Raw genomic sequence first — 21880 nt, 5'->3', positions numbered from 1 at the left:
AGAGCTCCGCAGGATGAACAAAGTGACTCGCCACATCCTTCCTCCTTTTCCACCACTCGCAAACCTTCTCACAAGACTGAGGACAGCAAGTTGGTAATGCTGTGTTCAGAGATCTACGTCTGCTGACCTACCTTCCCCAGTGCCCTGAGTGTCCTGGAGAGAGTACGATCTTTCAGACCACAAAAAGGAAAACTTGACTTGACCCTTTTAACAAAATTTTTCAGAATGACTCCACCAAGATGAAATGCACTCCCATCGTAAGAGCTGTATTTTAGACCAAAAATAGAACTGGGAACAGCTATTCAATATGCAGCATGGCTAAGCAGAGCAGAGGTTTGAAAGAGTGAAAATAAATAATAAAAAAAACATAAGAATCGCTCAGATATAAAGGCCTGTGTCTGGAGCTCTGCTGCATAAAAGCATGAACCCTCAGTCATGAAATATAGTTTATTAATTATCTTCTCAGAACCCTGAAGGACTATGAAATTATTATTGTATCATGGCAAATGCAAAAATGCTAGCAACCAAAGAACTACTTTTAGATACAGAACATATTTTGTCTACAATCTTCTGTCTGAAGTTATGTGATTTTAGAACAAATGAAGTTTTCTGCAATGAAGCATTTTTTTTTTTCAACGTCTTATGGCATTTTGTCTAGAAATTCACTATACTTCTATTAAAAATATGTCTCTCTTAAAAAAAAAAAAAACACCCAAAGAATGCAAGATTTCATTTCAACTTAATTTGCCATTTTTTCACCTTTTTGATCTCACAACCCAAAATATTTGCTTGGGGGTAACCTAAAATGATCCTCTTTCTCTCCTTGATTTTTCATTTTGGGCAGTGAACCAAAAAATCAGTTATATGCATAACTACCATTAATATCTTTCTAACTTACTTAATGGAAAACATTCAAAGGCCTCCTGGAACATCATCTAAGTGTTTTAACTTTTTCCACCCTAAGAAAAATATGTGAAAATCACTGGCTGGTATGTGCTCAGATATTTAGTATACTTATGAAAGCAAAACTACCATGTTTTTATACATACAGCATAGTACTTAAAGCAGATGGATTTTAAACACTTCAGTAATTCATACAAATATTAAGATTACTAAATCCTGAAACTAGACCAGTTTGTCTTTGTGGATAAGTATTCACATCCCTGTCACAAATATGTGGAGATACAGACACCTATACAGGGCTGAGGGAAATGCTGGCCTCATAAGACTCCAATTTCTGAATGCTACAAAAAGTCATAGAGTGAAAAAAGGCTTTTGATGCAAGTTTTTTACACCTATGTCCTTGCATGCATTATTAAATAATTTTCTTGTGCTGATTAAAGCTTCGTATGGTGGATTTTGATAAGCATATATATCCTAAAGTCTATAATTAAATGTGATGAATGCCATTAAATAATACTGTTAACTCATTTTCCAAACTTGCCCCACATTCTGATACTATTCCAGGACCATCAACGTCCCTGAATTTAAATTTTTTTCTGCTTGGCATAAACTACTGAAAGACACATGACAAAATGTAGTAGCAAACAACAATTATTTCTCACCTAGCTCCACATCTTGATCATCTGTGAGTACCAGGATGATATTCGGTCTGATATTCTTTCGCTCCTGCTGCACACGTCCTCTGAACCTCGGGGACTTGATGGTGGAACAGTGACTTGTTAGCATTTCAGTACTGAGCACTGCCAACATGAGTCCAAACCAAGAAGGCTTCATAGTAGTTCCAGTATTTCAATGAAAAGACTGATCCAGAAGTTCCTGAACTCTAGTTTTCAAGACCTGTAGAGAGGAAGAGAGATTCTGTTCAAGCAATAAATAAACTTCCAGTCATACATTGAAAGGATGGCACTTAGGGAAGTCAAGCCTGACACATACCATTTAACATGATTATAAGCTATATTGTTGAATGAGAGCTTTATTCTGTCATTTTCTAAGAATAAACTTGGTCATTCTGCAACTATACTCTCTCAAATAATTTTTGCTTGAAGTCATGCCTGCGTTTTGTATAGACATGACTTCTGGTAAATTCCCCACAGTGCTCCTTCTCCTACACCCCACGCTTCTTTTTATGCAGCTTGGTTCCTTACATTCAGTACCTGGGCGCAGTAAAAAATTGCTGGGATGCAGACGTGTTTAGAACATCTGTAGGAGGAGCCCTGGGAGAAGGAGAAAGCAGAAGGCTTGTCAGAGACCTCAGTACTGTGGCTGTGCTTCAAAGTCTCCAGAACTGTTTCTTACAGCTTCTTTCTCTGTCCTGAAAGAAAAGAGTAGAAAAAAATTGCATTCTCCATGACTCCCCTGCTTAATTTAATATCATACCTATGCAGGGGGTGGATGGCACCTTGGCTGCTAGGGATAAAGAACATGTATCTCACATCATCAGACACAGGTGCTTTTCCAATATTTATAGTCAGATTTATAGTGAGATTCTGAGAACAAGCATTAATTCCAGCATGTCACACCTGGCAAGCACTGACGCTGTTTTAGGTTAACCCACCTGCATGAGAGACTAAACCCTTAAAAAGCAGAGGGGAGAGCATGGCTGTCATTTGCAATCTGCATGGGATCACTGTGTGAAAAGTCATCTTCCCACTGCCAAGAAGGCTCATATTAAATGACGGTCCATATGATCTTACCCAGCATTGTGAAAGAGCACAACCGTCCCTCAATCAATCAGCGCCAGAGCTGAGCGCCTCATCCATAATGCACAGTAGCTCTGCCACAGCCTTGTCCTTGATACTGCGCTTCCAGACTTGTCTCAGCGCCTTATCAGAGCCCCCTCTCCGTGCCTGTCAGTCAAACAGCCTTGCTTTTGTAAGACCTGCTGCAAGCACAGAGGCTTGGCTTTGCTGCAGCACATTTAAACCAGTGACTGAAAATGACTGATTGGTCTGGAGAGGAAGGGGTAGCCACTTATACTTTGACATTTTTGGCATTACTGACTGAAGCTCTGCAAAACCTGTCTGTAACACAAGGGAAGGGAGGGAATATCTGGGGGCAAAAAGGAAAGGGGTGGGAAAGAAACCACGGAGTCATGCCTGTTCCCTCCAGGGTATTGACCTGCCACATACGTTTCTTCTGGTTTTATTCTGGGACTCTGGATAAAAGCACGGTGATATTGGTCAATTAAAAAAAACCTCACAAAACCACCCAAGCCCAAGAACAATCAAGAAGTTTGCCCAAGGGGAACACCGCATGGGAACTGGGGTGCGCCTTACATAATTAGACTGGAGCATAAATCACGAGATCTGTGCGCCCACACCTGAGACTTCAGACATGCAACATGAGCCACAAACAGATTAATAAACAGAAATAATGAGAGCGACACAGAAGACAAAAGGGGCCTCCAATCACTCACCTAAAAATGCGTTAATAGGGAGATGCTCTAAATTTCAGGGGAAGAAGCCACAGCAGAGGGAGGGGATGGGACTTGGTGCTGGACTGCTAGAAAAAGGATCGTGTTCTTGTTTCCACATACACCTTTTATTTTAAGCTTCACAAGCTAAACAGTTTCATGCTCCTCACTCTGGCAGGCTGTAATTACACCAGAAGAGTGTGAACATCTTTAAAAGGAAAACCCAAGTGTCTGTGGCAGAGAAATCTTGTCTTTCATTGTCTCTGCACCAACCAACACTCCAGCCTTCCGCTAACATTACAGCACTGCAAAGTCAATACAGAGGATCGCCATTGAACAGCAAATGCCATTTTAGTGATTACACAACATTCAGACAAGTAACTGGAAGTCTGTACTTAGCCTGCATGGGCTTTTAAAAATAGTTCAATTTCCATGTATATGCTCTTAAGTCACATAAAATCTGACAAGAGCCCCAAAGACCGGGGTTACCAGGGAAGTCAGCTTTCTTCTGACACACACCAGATACATGCTCTTGGTGCAAAAGCAGAAATACGACGTCTCTAGATGTCTGATCTTTAAATAGCGAAACTTTGACTCACATCACAAAGCACGAATGGCTATATGAAGTGAGGCTCAATGTTTAGTTTCTTACCTCAGTTGTACAGCAAACTTTTTCAGACAATGTTGACCCAGAAGGTGCAGTCATCTTGACTGCACTGAGCAAACATTGGCACCAATGTGTTTGAATAATCCCCCACCATACAAAACTGCAAGCTCCTGACAATTACACCTCAGCACTAATAAAATTTATGCTAATCCAAATGGACATTAACAAGTATTCTTCATTTCAACCTGTCTGGTCTGTATTAGTATTTAAAAAAATTCCTTTCCTCTAGCATGTTTGAGGCACCTTAGGCAGGTCTTTGCTAGAAATAAGAGTATGAAAGTTTCTCTTCCTGCTCTGACATTTTTATTCTTGATGGATAAAGGAAAATATCAGGACATATTTATACATATAAAATTAATTTTCTAAGTTTCATTGAATAGTTCTTATACAAGAGCACAGTAATGCCATATTTTTTGCTCATCTTTCAGTTTTGCGTATGGTAAATCTTTATTAAAAGGTGTTCTTTGACAACTAGTCCTTTTACAGCCTGTTTCCCAGTCCTAGAAGGAGATGAAGTAAAGAAAATTGTCAAAATACAGGGTTAATAGGGAAGACAAGGCTGCAGTGTTTTTGTCAGATACTGGCTGGTAGCATGTAAGTGCCCCTGCAGATACTGCAATTTGTCTTAAGAAACAGACAAAGATAGAAGAAATGCTAAAAAAGAACTTTTCAAAGTAACATGGGGAAGCAAACTGTATTTTTTTGTGTTAAGAAATCAAGATGGTACTGCAAAATGCTTTTTTTTTTTCTAGACAAATAAACAAGTGCTGATCTAACTTCTATATGGGAATTTTACAGTATATTTTTCTTATAGAAGATACCTATGATAACCAAATTGCAGTTAGTAAATAAATGAAACCAGAAGAATCCAAATAATTTTTTCCCCCACAGGAGCAGAAATACATAGTTTGCAATCACCTTTCAAGGAATAAAAGAACTTGCATCTTTAGTTGTTTCTATGCAGCTAGTATTATAACATGCAGTTCAGGGACTTGTTGGCGTGGAGAATTAATTACCCATGAAACTTGAATTACACTGGCAGAGCACTGCAAAGAAAGGCTACAGTGCCACTTTGTGTGGTGTGGCATAAAAAAGTATGAGGACTTTATTTCAAGGTCTTGTAAGAGAGTATCTTTCAGTGATTTAGAAGAAAAGCAAAAGGCAGAACAGTATCTTTTGAAAGTCTGTAGACTTGTTACTCATTTTGATCCAGAACAGTTCAAGATTTTTCACGGCATTGACTGAAAGTGCTTAGTTTGGAACACAGTAAAAGGCAGCCAGTATTCAAAAAAGAGCATTTGTCACTTTGTTCTTATGTCCACATTTTCACTCAGTTCACTTAAATTGCCATTTTGTGTTTGGCCAATAAAATCTGTCCAGAGTCATGCACTTTGTTTATGAAAGGGGGCACTGAGTATGCACATGAATATGCCATCATAAGTTTTAAAGATATATGAACTTATTTGTATTTAATAATCTACAAATGTGTCTTCCATGTATCATACACAGGGAATTTGGCTTATATGAACACATTTCCTGTCTGTAAATCCGACATCAAATGTGGGGACAGTGAGTAATTATACTGGACATATGTCCCTCTCCAGTACCATGTGCTATGCCCCACATCAGTAATTCACGACCAAGGGGTAACAAAGGGCAAACAACTTTGTTTTCTCTGCATTAGTGTTTTCTTTTCAGCATGAACATTGGGGCATTATATTATCCCCAATTATATTAAAGTAATAGGTTAAGGCCCCCTGTCCTAGAGGCCTTTCCTTTGAAACAAAAATGGATCAGACAATAAAGGAAAGAGTGGTAATAATAACAATAATACCAGCAATAATGTGGACTGTAACTGTGGAGATAAGAATCACAGAATCATTAGGGTTGGAAGGGAACTCTGGACATCATCTAATCCAAACCTCCTGCCATAGCAGCACAGCCCTCAGGTGTATCAGTCACTGCCCTCAGGTTTGTACCATCAGCAAATATGAGAATGAGAATTCTGGCTTCTGTTCCCCAGTTACTAGTAGTAAATATGTGTAGTGAATTGAGAATGTAAGGTATCACAGGGTTCTTAAATCAATAAACTTCTAGTGCAGCACCTATTTGTGTTGTGTTCCTCTTTACTATCCAGCACCCTACAGATTTGGTCTCTGTAGTAAGATTTCCCTGCCTCCATAAATTGACATAGTTGTATGTAATTAGGATATAGTCCCCAAACAAATGTTTTGCAACTTAGGACATTTTTAAAATTCTCTGACAAGTGCAAGGAAATTGCACAAAAATACATCAAAGAAGTAGAAGGCCTTGTCATTGCAAGTGTTCAGTTATGTTGTTTTCTTTCATTTTCTTTATGCAAACAATAATCTTGGATTTTTTTCTTATAGGTTTCTCTGATAAATAAATGGATAAAACCTCTCAAAGAAACAAATCCTTGGATATCAATCACCACAAGAAAATGAGCTTTCTTTCTTCACCTTAAGCAGAAGAGCATCTTCCTATGTATCTTACCTCTGACCTGCTGACTTGACAGTTTTGGCTTTAATGAGCTTTTATTACAGGAACATGATCCCAGTGTTCTCTGTTTCCTTAAAATCTGACTTTCAATAAGAAAAAGAGAAAGGAAAAGAACAACTAGAAAAACTCTCTTAATTCAGGCTTGGGATTCTGCTATTGTCAGTGTTTTGTAATTTCCAATATGACCTTGGAGATTGGTCCCTTTGCTGGGCACCTGCTCAGCATAATTTCAAAAATCTCCCAGTCTGCCTATACTGCCAGAAACCACTGTCAGTGGCACCATGTAAACTGGAGGTGGCTTCCTCCATCCATCCATGACCCTACAAATGTCAGATTCAGGGTTTACACCTACCACTCTAAGTTGTATGCTTTAAATTGAGATGAGTCCACCTGACATTGCTGATGTATTTGAGAACATTTTGCATGTTCTCCAGGGTGAAAGAATGTAAAAGGGGTTTCCTGAGACACACACATACAACTTCTGTGAATCTTTGAAGTTTGTGTCACAGGGTGGATGGACCTCTCCAAGTCTCACGTGGTCTATGCTGTGAATCATGACAAGTGTGTGGTTTGAGACTCAACAAAATTAGCAACTTCATAAGATTAGTAATTGCATGAAGATTGTGCAGACAGATTGAAACTACATAATAAAAGGTCAGGGAGGAGAGATGTTCAGCTGCACCCAGCAACCTAGTAGTTCAGAGGTCTTAAATCTCTCCCTTAAATCATATTGCCTTGATGACTAGAGGGTTGTAACACCCTGCAACAACAATAGCAACTCTCACTTTCACTAATACAGTGAAGCACTTCAGTGGAAAAAGCTGTTGACAGACGACTGTTTTAAGTTTAGCAATGTTAAAGCTCTTCTCACATCTCACTCTTCTATCTCGTATTTAAAGGCAAACACTGCAATCTCAGTGTAAATTGAGGCACGACCATGTAAATCTGCAGGTCAGTTTCCTGTGGGAATATTGAGCCTGCAGCCATGGGAAACACAATTACAGTACAGCAGAAGTCAGGAAAAAGCAAGATTTACCATTTCTTCTTAAAGGTTAATCCCCTAATCTAGGTTGTAAAGTACAGGATTTACAGTGAACACAAAGAATGTAGTTCCTATCTGGGTCTAATCTAATCACTATCTATTGGATTTCCAACACACTTAACTAATCAATCAGATATCTTCTCCCCTTTCAAATGTAATCTGTGCATTCTAATGATGGATCCTCAGTGCCTCAGGCTAGATTAATTTAAACTAACTATAATTTAAAGTAATTGCAGGTAGGGAGAATCATAACCTTATATTACGTTTTTACATTGTAATTTTGCAAACAGTTACCGACAGGAAAGGAAAAAGCTTGCAGTGACTTGAAAGTGTAATGCAGGCTTGCTAACCCACTTTTATAACTTTGTACAGGTTAAGGGATATTCTTAGTAGGTAGAAGTTTCCAACACTTCATCTGTTAGGGTGAAACAACAAACTCCAATAACATTTTAAAAATAAACAAGTGTAGGAGAAATTATCTACCTTTGAGAAAAGAAAAACGTGTATTTCATTTTAATGCTGCTAATACAGCTGAACAAAACATTAAAGAAAATGAAAATAAATGTTTTTATATTAACTTCAAATATGTACAAGTTTCAAAACAAAATTCCCACATATTTTTTCAGTAAGAAGAATGTCCACTGTTAAGTTACAAACTTCTAATAATATACAGTTACCTAAATTTATTTCTCACCATCTGATTTACTTTGTTTTAGAATTTCATATTTCAACACAGCCAAGGAGTGCACTTGTCATACAAAAGAGCCTGGTATAATTGAGCCAGATGATGTGCCCCACAAGTAAAATCAGCCATTCATGAAAGCTGGTCACCAGAGGCCATTTCAAACAATGCACATTTCAAAGTAATCTAAAGTAATCCCTTTTTTCTACTGATTTGCTTTCCAGGCAGTCTTAAGCACATGTGTGCAGCAAACAGGAGGCTTATTAAAACCTCATGTTATATTGGAGGCTATAATGCCATTGCCTTGTGATTGAATTCCATGTCTGTTAGTCTTCAAAGAGAGGGAAAAAAATAAATTAAATTTATATGCTTATTACACATGAGTGTCATGATACGTGCAGTTTATTAGCACTTGCTAAATAATTAAGACTGAGAGAGATAATTAGATGTGTGCTAGGCTCCAAGCAGGCCTCTGATATCAGATTTTTTTTGTCTTTAAAGGAAGTGGCTTTTCAGCTAGAAGGTAATATAATTACTAAAAGAGTCCAATTATTTTTCAAATACAAAAACTAAATTCTGTATATGAGGGAATCTCAGGTAATTTTAAAATTCCATTTTAGATCCACATATTTTTGCTATAAATAGCATAATGGCCCACTTGCTCACTTCAGCAGTGTGGGGCACTATGAAAATATACTACACAATAACACACTGACAGTTCAGTAAGTAGACTTGCAGTGGGAGACCATATCACAGAGGTGAACAACAGCAACACAGTTTGCACATTTCTTTAAATTCCTGTTTAAGTTCACTGGCTTTAGAAACCATAGCTTTCCACATCTCCTCTGGAGAGAAAACTCTTCATTTATAAAGTTTATTTTCCAGAGCTCCCCCAGCTGTCTGTTGTCACAGGGAGGGGTCAGGGTAGCTGGTGCCTTCCTGGGGCTGGGCGGTGTGGAGCGGAGGCTGAGCCTGAGCTGCTCCGGCCACTCTCCTTCTGACTGCCCAGGGAAAGCAGCAGCAGCAGCTCACGGGCACCAGAGCAGTTCATGTAAGGGCTGAAGGGGGAGGAATTCCCTGTAGGAATCTACACAAGTGCATGAATGTAAACAGGGAACATCACCTGCATGTCTAGGAGAGGAACCTAAATATATTTTTAGTTGTATTGTCAGAGGATGGACTCAGAAACACCACAGGGCTTTAGATAGGTGCCATCCCTGGGATAGCCAGGGGAGTCAGGCAGTTCTAAGTGCTTTTGGAAAACTTTCTGTATTATATTACAGTGCAGAAAGTAAATTTATTTTAGCACCAGCACTTTGTGTGCTTACATACAGCAAACATCTTCTTGTGCATCTAGGTCCCCTACAGATTGTTGACTTTTTCTTTCACTTTCAGGTCTGGAGTCCTAGCCTAATAAATTGTTTTAATATAATCCCATTATATTTTAATGAGTTTTACTTTCAATAAGTTCAAACTGAATTTAATAGGGCTACTAAGATATGCACCAATGCCTCAGGCCCTGAGTTCTGCTTTTAAAGCAAGATCTCTCCTACTATGCTACTTCTTGTCAAGCAGTTTTTCCAGTCCTGGCACAGTATAAATTCTGCCTTCACTGATATACATGTAAAAGCTCCTTGACAAGCCAAGAAATGTGTTTTCAAATAAACTCCTCCCTGACAAACCTGTACTATAGAGAAACCAGCTTACTATTAATAGTAAACAGACAGACCAAACAAAACAATCTGTTACAAACAAACAAACAAACAAAACTAACCCCCAAAAACCAAACCACGCTTCATATCATGTTCCATAAAGACCAGTCAGCAAGGAAGATGCATTGACTTGAGGCCCTGCTCAGAACAACATCACCCTGCCATCAACCTTACCTTTAATCTCCTTTGTAATCAGGAAGCCCTTGGAGTTCCCCAAGTTCCCTTTTCTGGTGGTACACATGCAGAACCCCAGCTACCAGGAACACTGGGGACTGGTGTCTGCTGTCACAGAAATCCTCCCAGTCCTCTTGCCTCCCCTCACCTCGCTGTGCCACAGTCCCCACTCAAGAACACACCTGAGTGTGCTCAGGGAGAGGTGCAGAGTCACCTGTGACTGACCCACCATGGGAAAACTCAGAAAGTCATCTGCACATTGTCCTGTCCTATCAGGTGGAAATGGTTTAGTGCAGGAACGGCAGCAAATATGAGCAAGGAGTGCAACTGATGGATTTTACTGCCAAACCAAGTGTCTAAGACTTACTTAACCTCTGATATATGTCCTGCTGTGCAAATGAAGTAAGTCTCTTGTGTTCAACAGGACTGCTCAGCTCCTTAAAACAACTTCCTGCAGGCTCTTCATTCCTGGGGCAGCAATATTTTAAGATCTATGGTATCTTTATTTCAGAAAACATCTAAGCATCAATGGTACATGAAGGAAGGCCAAAATGTACAAAGCAGCAGACTACTGGCTTTCATCTGAAAGCTCATGTCAAAAAATCCTGAAATTAGAGTCACATTTGCCTGTTCAAGGACAGAATATACCATATACAGCTTTTTTGTCTGAAGAATGCCAATTACTCCAACCTGAATTCTGGAAATCCATTCTCAAAGGGCTGTTTGAAAATACTCTCCAGTCTGAGATCTAAAAAACTCAAGAATGACTTGCTGAAATTATTCTGTGAACAACTTTATCTCAGAAAACATTTTGAAGGGATAGTACATATAAATGCACCTTCATTTTCCTAGTGAAAATGCCTGGGGAAACATTTTCTTCATCTTTCAAGTACACATACAGGTATTCCAATTTCACAGTACTGGCTTCTGTAGATGAGAGAACAGTTTTAAAGCATGGAAGATGAAGCTGAATATATTGAGGCAAACATTTTTTTTTTGTTTCCAATGCACTTCTTATTAAGCAAAGTTTCTATTTAGCATTGAAGAGACATGATTTTATACCATCTTTATTTTTAATAAATATAAATAACTGTATATATATCATTAATTGTAAGCCTGCTCATGAGCCAAGATTCTACTCAGGTGCTCAGCACATACTGAATTATTTATTCTAGGAGTGGTGGAGCAGGCAGTCAATCTTATGTTGCAACACTGGACTGTGCATAATGCACAGAGAAGGGAAAATGGGAATGGAAATTGGTAATCATTAGGCAGAAGCTTCTGAATAATGCAGCATGGATCAGGAATGTCAAGGACTAGGATGTATAGGAAGTCGGTCCCAGAAAATTGAGAGGAGTTAGAAAGGCAAAGAACAGGACCACAGCATTTTTCTTCATTTTGTGTAGGAAGGAATTTAAGAGGCATCTCATTTTACAGTGATTATCAAATATCGCTGTTTGCTTTACTGGATGGTTGGGTTGGGTTTTTCTCCATAAATGTAGAGAAACTGTTCTTATATGAAAGGTGTCTCATAAACGGTGTCAATGACCCAATTCAGGAATGTTCAGACCAATAGAGAATCCGCTCCTCTGTCCTTAGCAAGCTCAGCTGTGAGGTCAGACCAGGCTGCTCAGGGCTTTACCAAGTCATGTTTGAAAACCCCAAGGGTGGACACTGCCCAGATGCTCTGGGGCCCTATTCCACTGCTTAACCCTTCTGAGGGTGAAATTTGTTTTTCTTTAGACCCAGCCTGAATGTCTTATATTTCAAGTTATGTCCCTTGCCTTCTTGCCTTGTCCTCCTGCCATGGGTGACTGCCAAGAATGAGGCTCTGTCTAATCAGTGACTTCTTTCTAGTTGGACCCCCTCAAAGCTCCTCTTTCTCCAGGCTGAACAACACTTCTCTAACTTCTTCACATGGGACAAGGACTGCAGCCCCAAGCATCTTAATGGTCATTTACCAAACACACTCCAGTTTATTGATGTCTTTCCCATATTTGCAACCTGGAGCTGGAATACTATTCAAGACAATCCTAGAATTTAGTGTACAGCAGCATCAAGGAGCAACATCTGTGTCTGTCATTGCCCGCAAGTCTGAGACCCTTTCTATTGGCTTGCTGTTTTACCTATTTCATCAGTGTACACAGTTTATAAGAAATTCCTGATATTTGTCCCCCTATTTAGAGTTCTGAAATGCTAAAGGCTAAATTTTGTTTCTCAGTCAAAGGAACTAGCCAAAATTTCATGTTTTATCCTTTTCCTTTGAAATGGGGAAAAGTCCTCAAGTTATTTCAGTGGTCATTTCTTCACCAGAAATAAAACCTGATTTTAAAATATTTTCTGGTGGTTTTTTTTCTCTTCTTAATAAAAAAGTTAGAGCAGTTGGGACTTGGAAAGAAAGTACAACTTTGTGTATGAGAAAAGAGAGATTTGAAATACCCAGGCCCCATGTAAACGCAAAGAGCACAGTTGGAATGAAACAAATGATCTCACTGGTTTCTGATGAGCTGGGTGGTGTAAATGTTTCACACTAACCACACTGCAGGCTCATAATACAGGAGCTAATTCATCTGCCATGAATACATTCCTGTATATGTTGTCCTTTAAAATAAACAAGCAAAAATGAGTAATTTATTGAGTTAAACGAATAGTTTTCCAGAGGGACCCCTTATGTCCCATATGACTGATTTTAAAGTCTAAATGAAGGCAGCTTAAATGCTACATCCTCTGTCTCACTATGTGAAACAGATACTGCTTTAAAATATGGAATTTCAATTTTTAACACTGTCAACAAGTTCCAATTGTTCCTTAAGATATCATTTAGACTGCTTATTCACCTCTTGGAAGACTGCAAAACTCTAAACAGAGGGCTGCAGATGGTGAATCATGACAATTTTCCAAAGTTTCTATTGCATTTCATTTGCAAAATATGTTTATTTCTAGATTTAATTTAAGAAATTTTGATGGAAAATTTGTAGCTACAATAAAGCAGTTTTATAGGAAAAGTGTCGTAAAAAAAAAGTCAAATCATAACCAGCTCTGCATGCATTAAATTTTACAAATCATTTTTATATTTCAGTATCTTAAAATTTATCAAAAAGTATATTGTTCTTGAGATGTCATTATCATCTGTTAACCACACACTGATTAATGTGTTTCCCAGAGTTTTTCTACCCTAGAAATGAAGTTATTAAATCTTCCCAAAAGTACGGGTTACTCACAGAGACAAGCTCTGATCATAAGGTCCCACTAGTAAATAGTCTGAGACTGAGGGTCAGAGTCACTGGTTTCTTAGGTTAATACAGACTCCAAACAACTTCCCTCCAAAATTAAAGGTGCTTTCCATGGCTTACAGTGAAGAGCAATCAAGGCCTCTTGAACAGAAGTTTCAGAAAAAGTCCACAAGGAGGCCATGGCATAATCCCCACTGTTTTCTGCACAAAAATTTTCCTTTGTGGCAGAAGAATGCAGAACTGAACATTAACAAAGAAAAATTTCAGGACTGAAAATACTCTGTAATATGTGTTTAGTGTCCTGATGCATATCTGGAGATGGCAATTTGTGCATGAAAAAAGTATCAAAACTGCTTGGGAAAACCACTTACTGTGGTGGTGATGGCATGCAGAGAGGCACCACTAAAGAATTCCGCATTGAAGAAAAGATGATGCCCTGATAATACAGCATCTTCATAAGTTTGTTCTTTTATTCAAGTTTATAATGTGTTTTTATAAAATTCGTGACTCTCCTTAGCACCTCCTTTAAAATCAAGGTGGTTTTGAACACATGACACACCCTAAATCCCCTCCCAACTTTAAGATGTGGGTGACAGCACCCACAGAGCAGAGTGCATAACCCACACTCTGTCCCCTGCTTGTTTTTCCATTTTATTGAAAGTTCCTAGAAACTTTTCTTTTCCCCAGCCTGGTATAATATGGTCAGATTATAGACATGTTTAAATTTGTCAAAAATATACCAAACATTTCAGGGTATGAAGAAGGAGAAAGAATCTGAAATGAAAAATGCATTGTGCTAAAGTATCGTATGGCACCAACTTATGTTTCCATTATCTCCCACATTTAAAAAGCTCTGTTGACCTCTGTCAGAGGCATTTATGTTAAGATTGCAATGATTTGTTAAACTCTTGCACATTTCCTCACTTGATTTTCCTTACCAAAATAGATCTTTATTACAACATTGAGTTACATATTCCACTTTTCACAGGGTAGAGCTGGGAAAGAGATATGACAAAATGTCTGAGCGTTGGCATCTGTTTCCTACACCTGCTAATGTAATTTTTATGTATGTGCAAATGAAATCCTCATGTCTTTCCAGCAACACCTATGGGCACATTTTCAGGACACCGTGTGGGCCCTGTGGGCCATGGCCAGGAGCAGCCAGGCAGGATCTTGGCAGCCTGTCCCATCCTAGCCCACAGCCAGCAGCAGGATGGCACAGAGGCACCCCTGGCTCCCTGGGGAGGAGGACAGGCACAGGCTGTGCTGGGAAATGCCTGGGAGGAGCCTACAGGACTGCATTCCAGGGCTGAGCTGGAGTCCTGTGCTGTGGGCAGAGGTGGAGAACCCCAGGAGGCTGAAATGGGGTCCTGGCCATAGGCAGGGAGGCGAAGGCACTGGAGGGTGGGCAGGGCGGGCAGAGCCAGCGGTGCCGCATGGCTGTGACACACACAGGCAGCAACAGGATCAGGTGTAAGTGGCTGAACGAGGACCTATCAGGCTGAACAAGATTCAAACACATTGTCAATAACTTCAGAAAAGTTTCCCTAAAAGTTGTAGTGGGCAACTACATTTCACCAGGAAATTGTAACAGGTAAAACTATAGAATTAGCTAGTGTGTGTGCAGCGGTGTAAACAACAACAAACAAGACCTGTGGTACAGTAGAATGTCACAAATCAGCTTTACCAGCATGATAGAGGAGCCTTATTATAAATTACCCTATCTTCTGTGGTTTAACATTCAGTTCAGCAACTATGCAAAATATATATCCATTGTTAACAGTCAAATGATAGAGGTTTTAGCTTACAGGTGAGGACACAGCGGGAAGGCAATTTTAGGAAGCAAATAGCTGTAACCAAATAGCAAAAAACCTATTGCTAATACATTTTCTTTTTAGCGTGAAATTGCTTAAAACCAAGGCAGCTGATTGACTAGTGTGAATCAGATGGATCTCCTAGACTGAGTGATGAATGTCACAAGTTAGCATCTAATACCTGCCTAAGGCTTGAAAAACTACTCCTCGTGCCATCTGTTATGGAAATATCCTGTTGAATAGGACTTTTGGACAAATTTTTAATCTGTCATTCTCTGTAAATGATACATGGAATATAACACTTCCAGTATTTTTTCATGTATTCTTACATAACAGAAAAGTTATGTAAGAAACTTCATAAGACTTCCTTGATTTACCATGGAAAGAATTAGTTAATTGATTATCACTGGTATGAACACAATAGCACTGAAACTAAAATGAAGAAGGATCAGCTTGACTAGTCTGACTTCAGACTAAGCTTTTTGCTTACTCCCAAGTATGAGAGTCAGATGGAAAACCTTTACTTTTCAATCTGAAAATAAATTTCAATAAAATTTCATGCTGTGGAAAGGAAAAAACAAAAAGCACTGCAAGTCTTTTGTTCCCATTGCACTGTGAAATGAAAAAAATCTGAATCCTTGAAAGCTAAACTCATCCTCTGGCCATCTTTACCCTTAATGAAAGATATAATGCAGATCATACATCTCTGTAATATTAAATTACAGGAGTCATAAGTACAAGGTCTGCCTTAAAATCCAATGACATTATGACTGAGGGTGTTATACCAGACAGACTTTTCAAAACCAACACCATTCATTAATTTATTTGGGATGATGACATGTCAAGCTAGACTGGAACTAGGAATCCTTGATGAACTTGGATCCTTGATGGTCATTCAGGTAAGACTCCTTGATGATGTATTCCTGAACTCCCATTCATCAACCTTGCATTTGAGCTAATACTGTTTTACACTGAATTCATCTCGTTACTTGTAAAATGATCACACACTATTCAGAAATGATTAAGATAGATGATAAGGTGACAATGCCATATTTGAGTCAATGTTCAAAGTAAAAGCATCATTTCACTTACTGCTCTATACTGTAGTGATGTGAGACAGACTGTGTGTCCTGGCTTCTGAGAGAGAGTTAGTTAGTTAGTTAGTTAGTTAGTTAGTTAGTTAGTTAGTTAGTTAGTTAGTTAGTTAGTTAGTTAGTTTCTTCCTAGTAGCTGGTATAGTGTCATGTCTTGGGATTAGTCCAGAACAATGTTGAGAGCACATTGCATGTTTTCAGTTGTTGCTAAGTAATTTTGATACTAAGTCAAGGGCTTTTCAGCTTATCATGCTGAAGACAGTGGGAAGGCTGGAGGGGCACAAGAAGTTGGGATGGGACAGCTGATCCAAGGGATATTCCATAACATACGATATCATGCTCAGTATATAAACTGGGGAAGAGCTGGCTGGAAGCTGCTGCTTGGTAACTGGCTGGGTAATGGTCACTGAGTGGTGAACAACTGCATTGCCCATCACTTTTTTTATATATTCTAACTCTATTAGTATGAGCGTTAGTAGCATTATTATCCTTCTTTACAGAGTCATTAACTCTCTTTACCTCAAACCACAGGTTTTCTCCATTTTACTGTTCCTATTCTCTCCCCCATTCTGATGGGTGGGAGTGAGTGAGCACCTCCATGGGGCTTAGCAACTGGCAGGGCTCAAATAATGATCTTCAGTAATGTAAGGTGTGCATTACCTTAGGAGCTAAATAAGGGAACTTGAAAAGATTTACTGATATTTACCTATCTACTAATACAAAATTTTCAGAGAAGTTTATTTTGCAGTCTTCAGCTGTTATGGCTCTCTGCCACATATAAATATGCAGCCATCAGACCTTCTACATTTAAACCCTCAACACTCTCTTTGAAGACAAAGTGATCCTAAATTGCATGATCTATAGGTCATTCAGACTTCAGTAATGACAATAACAGGGAGGACTAAAATCTGCTTGCTGCTTTGTTGCTGGCGATCTTGGCAGCTTCATCATGTTAAATGAGCATGTCACCTGTTTCAGCAAATGCAGCACATCTTGAACAGCTGCAAGTTAGCACAGTTATGCCAGATGAATTTGCTGATCCCATAACCAGGTTATTGGTATTACTTAGCTGCTTTGTTCACAGGTTCCTAGACTGTGACTGTGCTGCCACAGAGGAAAGTCCTCACAACAGGCTTGTGCCTTAAGGAGAAACACTTGCTGGCATTTGAAGAGTAGTCACCATCTGTTGGGTACACAGGCACAGGTAAGATGTCCTCTTCCATTCCACCACTGTACTTGAGTCTATCTAACTGACATCCAAATATCAACTCACGTCTGAACCTGATTTTTCTCAAGTACCTTTCCCCTGCCCTGGAGCAGGAAAGGAGTTTAAAATTACTGTCAGCATAGAGTCAGGGTCCTTACCAGAGAGAAAGGAGTATCTCACATGGGAAGTACCAGGAATGGCTATTCTAGTGAAAATGTTTGTCAAGTATAATTTTTCCAAATCTTATCTGTACATGTAACACACCTAAAGTTCAGTAAAAGGAAACTTTTGTGATCAAGCAATCAAAGTTTTCTCTACTTCCACAGCCAACTATTACTGATGTTGTCCTCTGTGCTGACATTGTAGTGTCCCCCTCACAATCTGGGAATTATTCTGTCTTGAACTAACCAGTGGTTATGATTCTTATTACTTTTCTTATTCTTTTTATTAACCAGCCTTCTAGGAAATTACATTGACAGCTGAAGATGAGATACACGCATTAGTTAACATGCAGCCTTCTTTATTTACAAAGGTTTCCTCAATTCTGCAATTTTCCTTGGATGCTAGGTAGTTATGTATTCAGTGAATAACTCCTGCCTTTTCCTCCAAGAAAATCACATAATGTATGCACATCAAAGCCGCTGTCGATAAGGAATTAGCAAGGGATCACCCTGCGGAGGGTCTCTCTGTCCCTGAATACTACTAATAAGGTAATAAGTATGAGAGTTTCCTCAATATGTAATTGCTTACTCTTCATCTCAGCAGGTTTTTCTTTACCTAATCATCAGCAAAATAACCCATGTAAACCACAGAATAGTCTAGTTGTTTGATCAGTCCCTTTCTTTGTGTTAGCCCTTTGATATTTAACCTCCCATTTCAGCCAGCCTCACAAGGATGTTCTCCAGTGAAACAGTATGTCTCATTTGATGCTATATTAATCATTTGGAGAGAAGGTGCATGTTGCTAGGCTGGCAGTAAGTGTATGCATGTGAAAGCAGGGCCACAATGAGTTTCTTCTGCCACAGACCAAGAGCCCTTCATCTTTATTGACCTAGGGAGCGGGTCAGATATGATGGCTGCTATAACAAAGACATTTCTTCAATGCAAAAATGCCTTTGCAGTCACACCACCCAATCAGTCTGAAAATCTCAATTTTATTTGTCTTTAAAACACTTCAAGATAACAGCACAATATGACTGACATGCTAGAGGAAAGGCTAATACTCAATCTTTTCCAAGCCATGACAGACATGCAAATTAAATCTAAATGGAGATTGTAAGCCTTTTGGCAAACTCTTAAGTAACTTTTCACCTACTAACTACAGCAACAGTTATCTCCAGAGGAAAGTAACTTCGTCAGATAAATAAAACTCTCTGTCTCTATTACAAAAAAACCCAAACAAAAACCCAAGAAAACCCCCAAACAACTAGAAAAAGCTGTTGTGGTAAGCAATGGGCTTATAGTGACTCTTTTTACTCTGCAAACATTTTTTTTTTCACCCAGCTTGTGAGAGAGCAAGCAAATTGCATACTCACTATAGCACATATCCCTGTTATTTTCTGTGATCAAGCACATGACAGTGAATTTTGTGCAAGTGGATGCTGAAAAGCAGTAACTTAGGATCAACTTGGATTCAGGTAAAGGATAAAAACTTGCATGTGAACCACAACAAAAGAAGGCTAATACTTTCACCATTTATCCTAGGGCACTTTCTTCAGCCTCACCTGAAGAACAAAACTTCTAAGGTCACTTAATTGAAAATTAATACCCTGACACTTATGTATGTGTTACGTTGGAGGGAAAAACTTAATACTTAAAAAAATTAAACTTTAATTTATATGACAATTTCAAAAGAAGAAAAATCTAAGATAATTAATGAAACTTTCAACAACAGAATAAGCTTGTACCTACAGAGATACATGACACTGTAAAACTACTCAGAGATTAGGGTTTGTAAGATGTGTGGCAAATATTATAGGGATCTTAGTTTATATCCTGTTTCATGGGATGAAAAGGAGCGTTTAACTGCTTGGTTCCTGCTGTTTTTGAATGAAAATCCAATGCTTCATTAATATTTATCCCTTTTTATTCTAACCCTACTATACATGCTCTCTTTTGGGAGTTTCAGGAAAACCAGCAATTATCACATCAAAGGTCATCAGTCCACCAGGGAAACTTCAATCCTTAACTGGTGGAGAATTGCTGCAGCTTTTGCAAACATCTCAGATCAGGCGAGCAAGTGTTTTCCCTCCTCCCTTCCCTCCTGTGACTCTTGTTGGTTTTATTTAATCAGCTTAGAAGACCTCCTTAGTTTTCCTGTGATGCCATACACTATCCTAGACATCAAAAAGATTTTTATACTGCTGTTATATTTATACAGAGGGAATAAAAGAATAACAATGATGATTTAACCGTGCTGCACAAGAGGTCCAGAGTGGCACAGTCTGAAAGACTCTGCTTAGATATCCAACATATATTTTTGTTAAGGTCAGTTCTGGAATTATTTGCAACACTTTTGCTTACTTCAATAGCAACAATAGCATTAAAGAAAGAAGATGATTCTTCTGGATGAAAATGACAGAGATGTTCACTTTACTGCACAGCAGAAATCAGAAGAACCACTGAGAAATGAAAACTCTACTCCTGCCAACAGCAAATGTTAAACAAAAAATATGTCAGTCAAATGCCCAAGATAAATCAAGAAACTGTTTTCAAAATAACACTCTTTAAGAAAATAATAAGTTCTCTGTTACTTATCTTTTGGCTTCCTAGCCCCTAAGATAGTGCATTTTGAAACTATTTTGGCAATCCTAGGTACTAAATATGTTTATTTCTTTCTTGCAAATTAGAGATAAGTTTTCCTAGAATCATATGATGCCAAAAATTGAGATATCTGATAAAGGAGAATGAGCTGGCAGAGTAAATGTGCTTTCTTCAGGACTGAGGAAGATAGATCTGATGACACACAATGGGAAGGGCACCACATTCATCTGTGTTTTCAACCTCACTGGAGAATGGATAACCAAACATCATTAATTCTGAGTATTACTTTTTTGGACTTTTGGACTCTCGTATGTTTGCACAATGAATTGATTTAGGTCAGCAGGAGTCTGTATGTTAATCAAAACATGACTTCACTGTCATGGAGCCTGCTAGCTTGGGCAACTTATCCCCACTAAAACAAAGCATCATTCAGTGCTCAAAAATATAATAAAAATAAATTTTAAAAGATCAATCAACAAAACTGTCAGGGACTATTGCTCCACTTTGTTTGAAGTATTATTTATTTCTGACTACTGTTTCTGCCTCTGATTCTTTGCACAAATCCTGTAGTCAAGTCACTTTAAGTAAGTGTTTTCTACTTTATATGTGAAGCTGTGCAGGGAATTTGTTTTCAAGATATTGTCAAGCAAATCTGAATAATTTTATCCAACTTACTTTTTTAATGTAATTAGTTGGTCGAAGTTAAAAATTTAATGTATGTTCTTCAGTCCCTCCTTTAATGACAGAGAATCAGAGGGAACACTCCCATATACCAAGCCAAAACAGCTGCATGCTTCTGAAGCATGGTTTTCACTTTGATAGAATTAAAAGGTTTTAATTCCATGTTTCTCTGCCTTACAATAAAAGCTAACCTCACATCTAAGAAAGTGGGATGTCACATAAGAAGCCGCAGAACCATAAGAGTCTGAAATTTCAGCCCTTCTCTGCTTTGCAGCCATCTTATCAAGATATGAGCTGTATGTACCTCCTGCAAGAGAGAGTTCCATCTTCATGAGAATCTTTTGGTGAGGATCCTGTCCTTGTACTGCTTTTGGTAGGGCAGGAGGCAAGTGGGAAACAGGCAGAAGAATTGTTTCTTCTCCCAGACAAAAGAAAGCTGCTGTCTTACAAGGTTGGGAATAATGGTATTGCACTACAGCTTTACATCACATAATTGCCTTAAGTTCCTTGGACACCTTGCTAATGCAGGGCCTCCTCTACAATTAATGTACTTAAAGTGAATATAGTAATTTGTTTTTACTGTACTTTCACATTATTGCACCTGGTCCTTGGGTATTTAAGGGTTCAGTGCGGTTGGCACCGCGGTTGGTACAAAGTAAACTCAAGAATTAGCTAGGAGCATTTTTTTGTATATAAAATGGACTTTGTTAAAAAGTGGCATGAAATGTTAAACATTTCGTTTGTTCAAATATCTAGGTGACTAAACATTTGAACTTGACTCCAGAACAGGAATATTTTCACAACAAAATATAGTGTGCTGAGGAATTTTGCCTATGGCTATGGTATGAATGAACTAAATCATCCCATAAAAAAGACACATTTATTCCATCTTCCACTGAGAATGTAAAATAAAGG

The 21880-nt window shown here is 38.6% G+C and overlaps 1 protein-coding gene across 2 annotated transcripts in view; it reads right to left on the bottom strand.

The window, feature by feature from the left end:
- The window catches only part of SULF1 (sulfatase 1), a 185591-nt gene that overhangs the window by 61815 nt on the left and 101896 nt on the right, over positions 1–21880 (bottom strand). For both annotated transcript variants that reach the window (XM_059479560.1, XM_059479553.1), the window contains 2 exons: positions 2118–2275; positions 1566–1800 (listed from right to left, as the gene is read on the bottom strand). In XM_059479560.1, coding sequence (XP_059335543.1) covers positions 1566–1737 — 172 coding nt within the window. In that variant the 5' untranslated portion in view covers positions 1738–1800; positions 2118–2275. The remainder of the gene's footprint in view (positions 1–1565; positions 1801–2117; positions 2276–21880) is intronic.

The sequence above is a fragment of the Ammospiza nelsoni genome, chromosome 1, assembly GCF_027579445.1.
Source record: "Ammospiza nelsoni isolate bAmmNel1 chromosome 1, bAmmNel1.pri, whole genome shotgun sequence".
Classification (NCBI taxonomy): domain Eukaryota; kingdom Metazoa; phylum Chordata; class Aves; order Passeriformes; family Passerellidae; genus Ammospiza; species Ammospiza nelsoni.
Note: the sequence above shows the minus strand (reverse complement) of the source record. Positions and strands in the feature narration are given on the sequence as shown.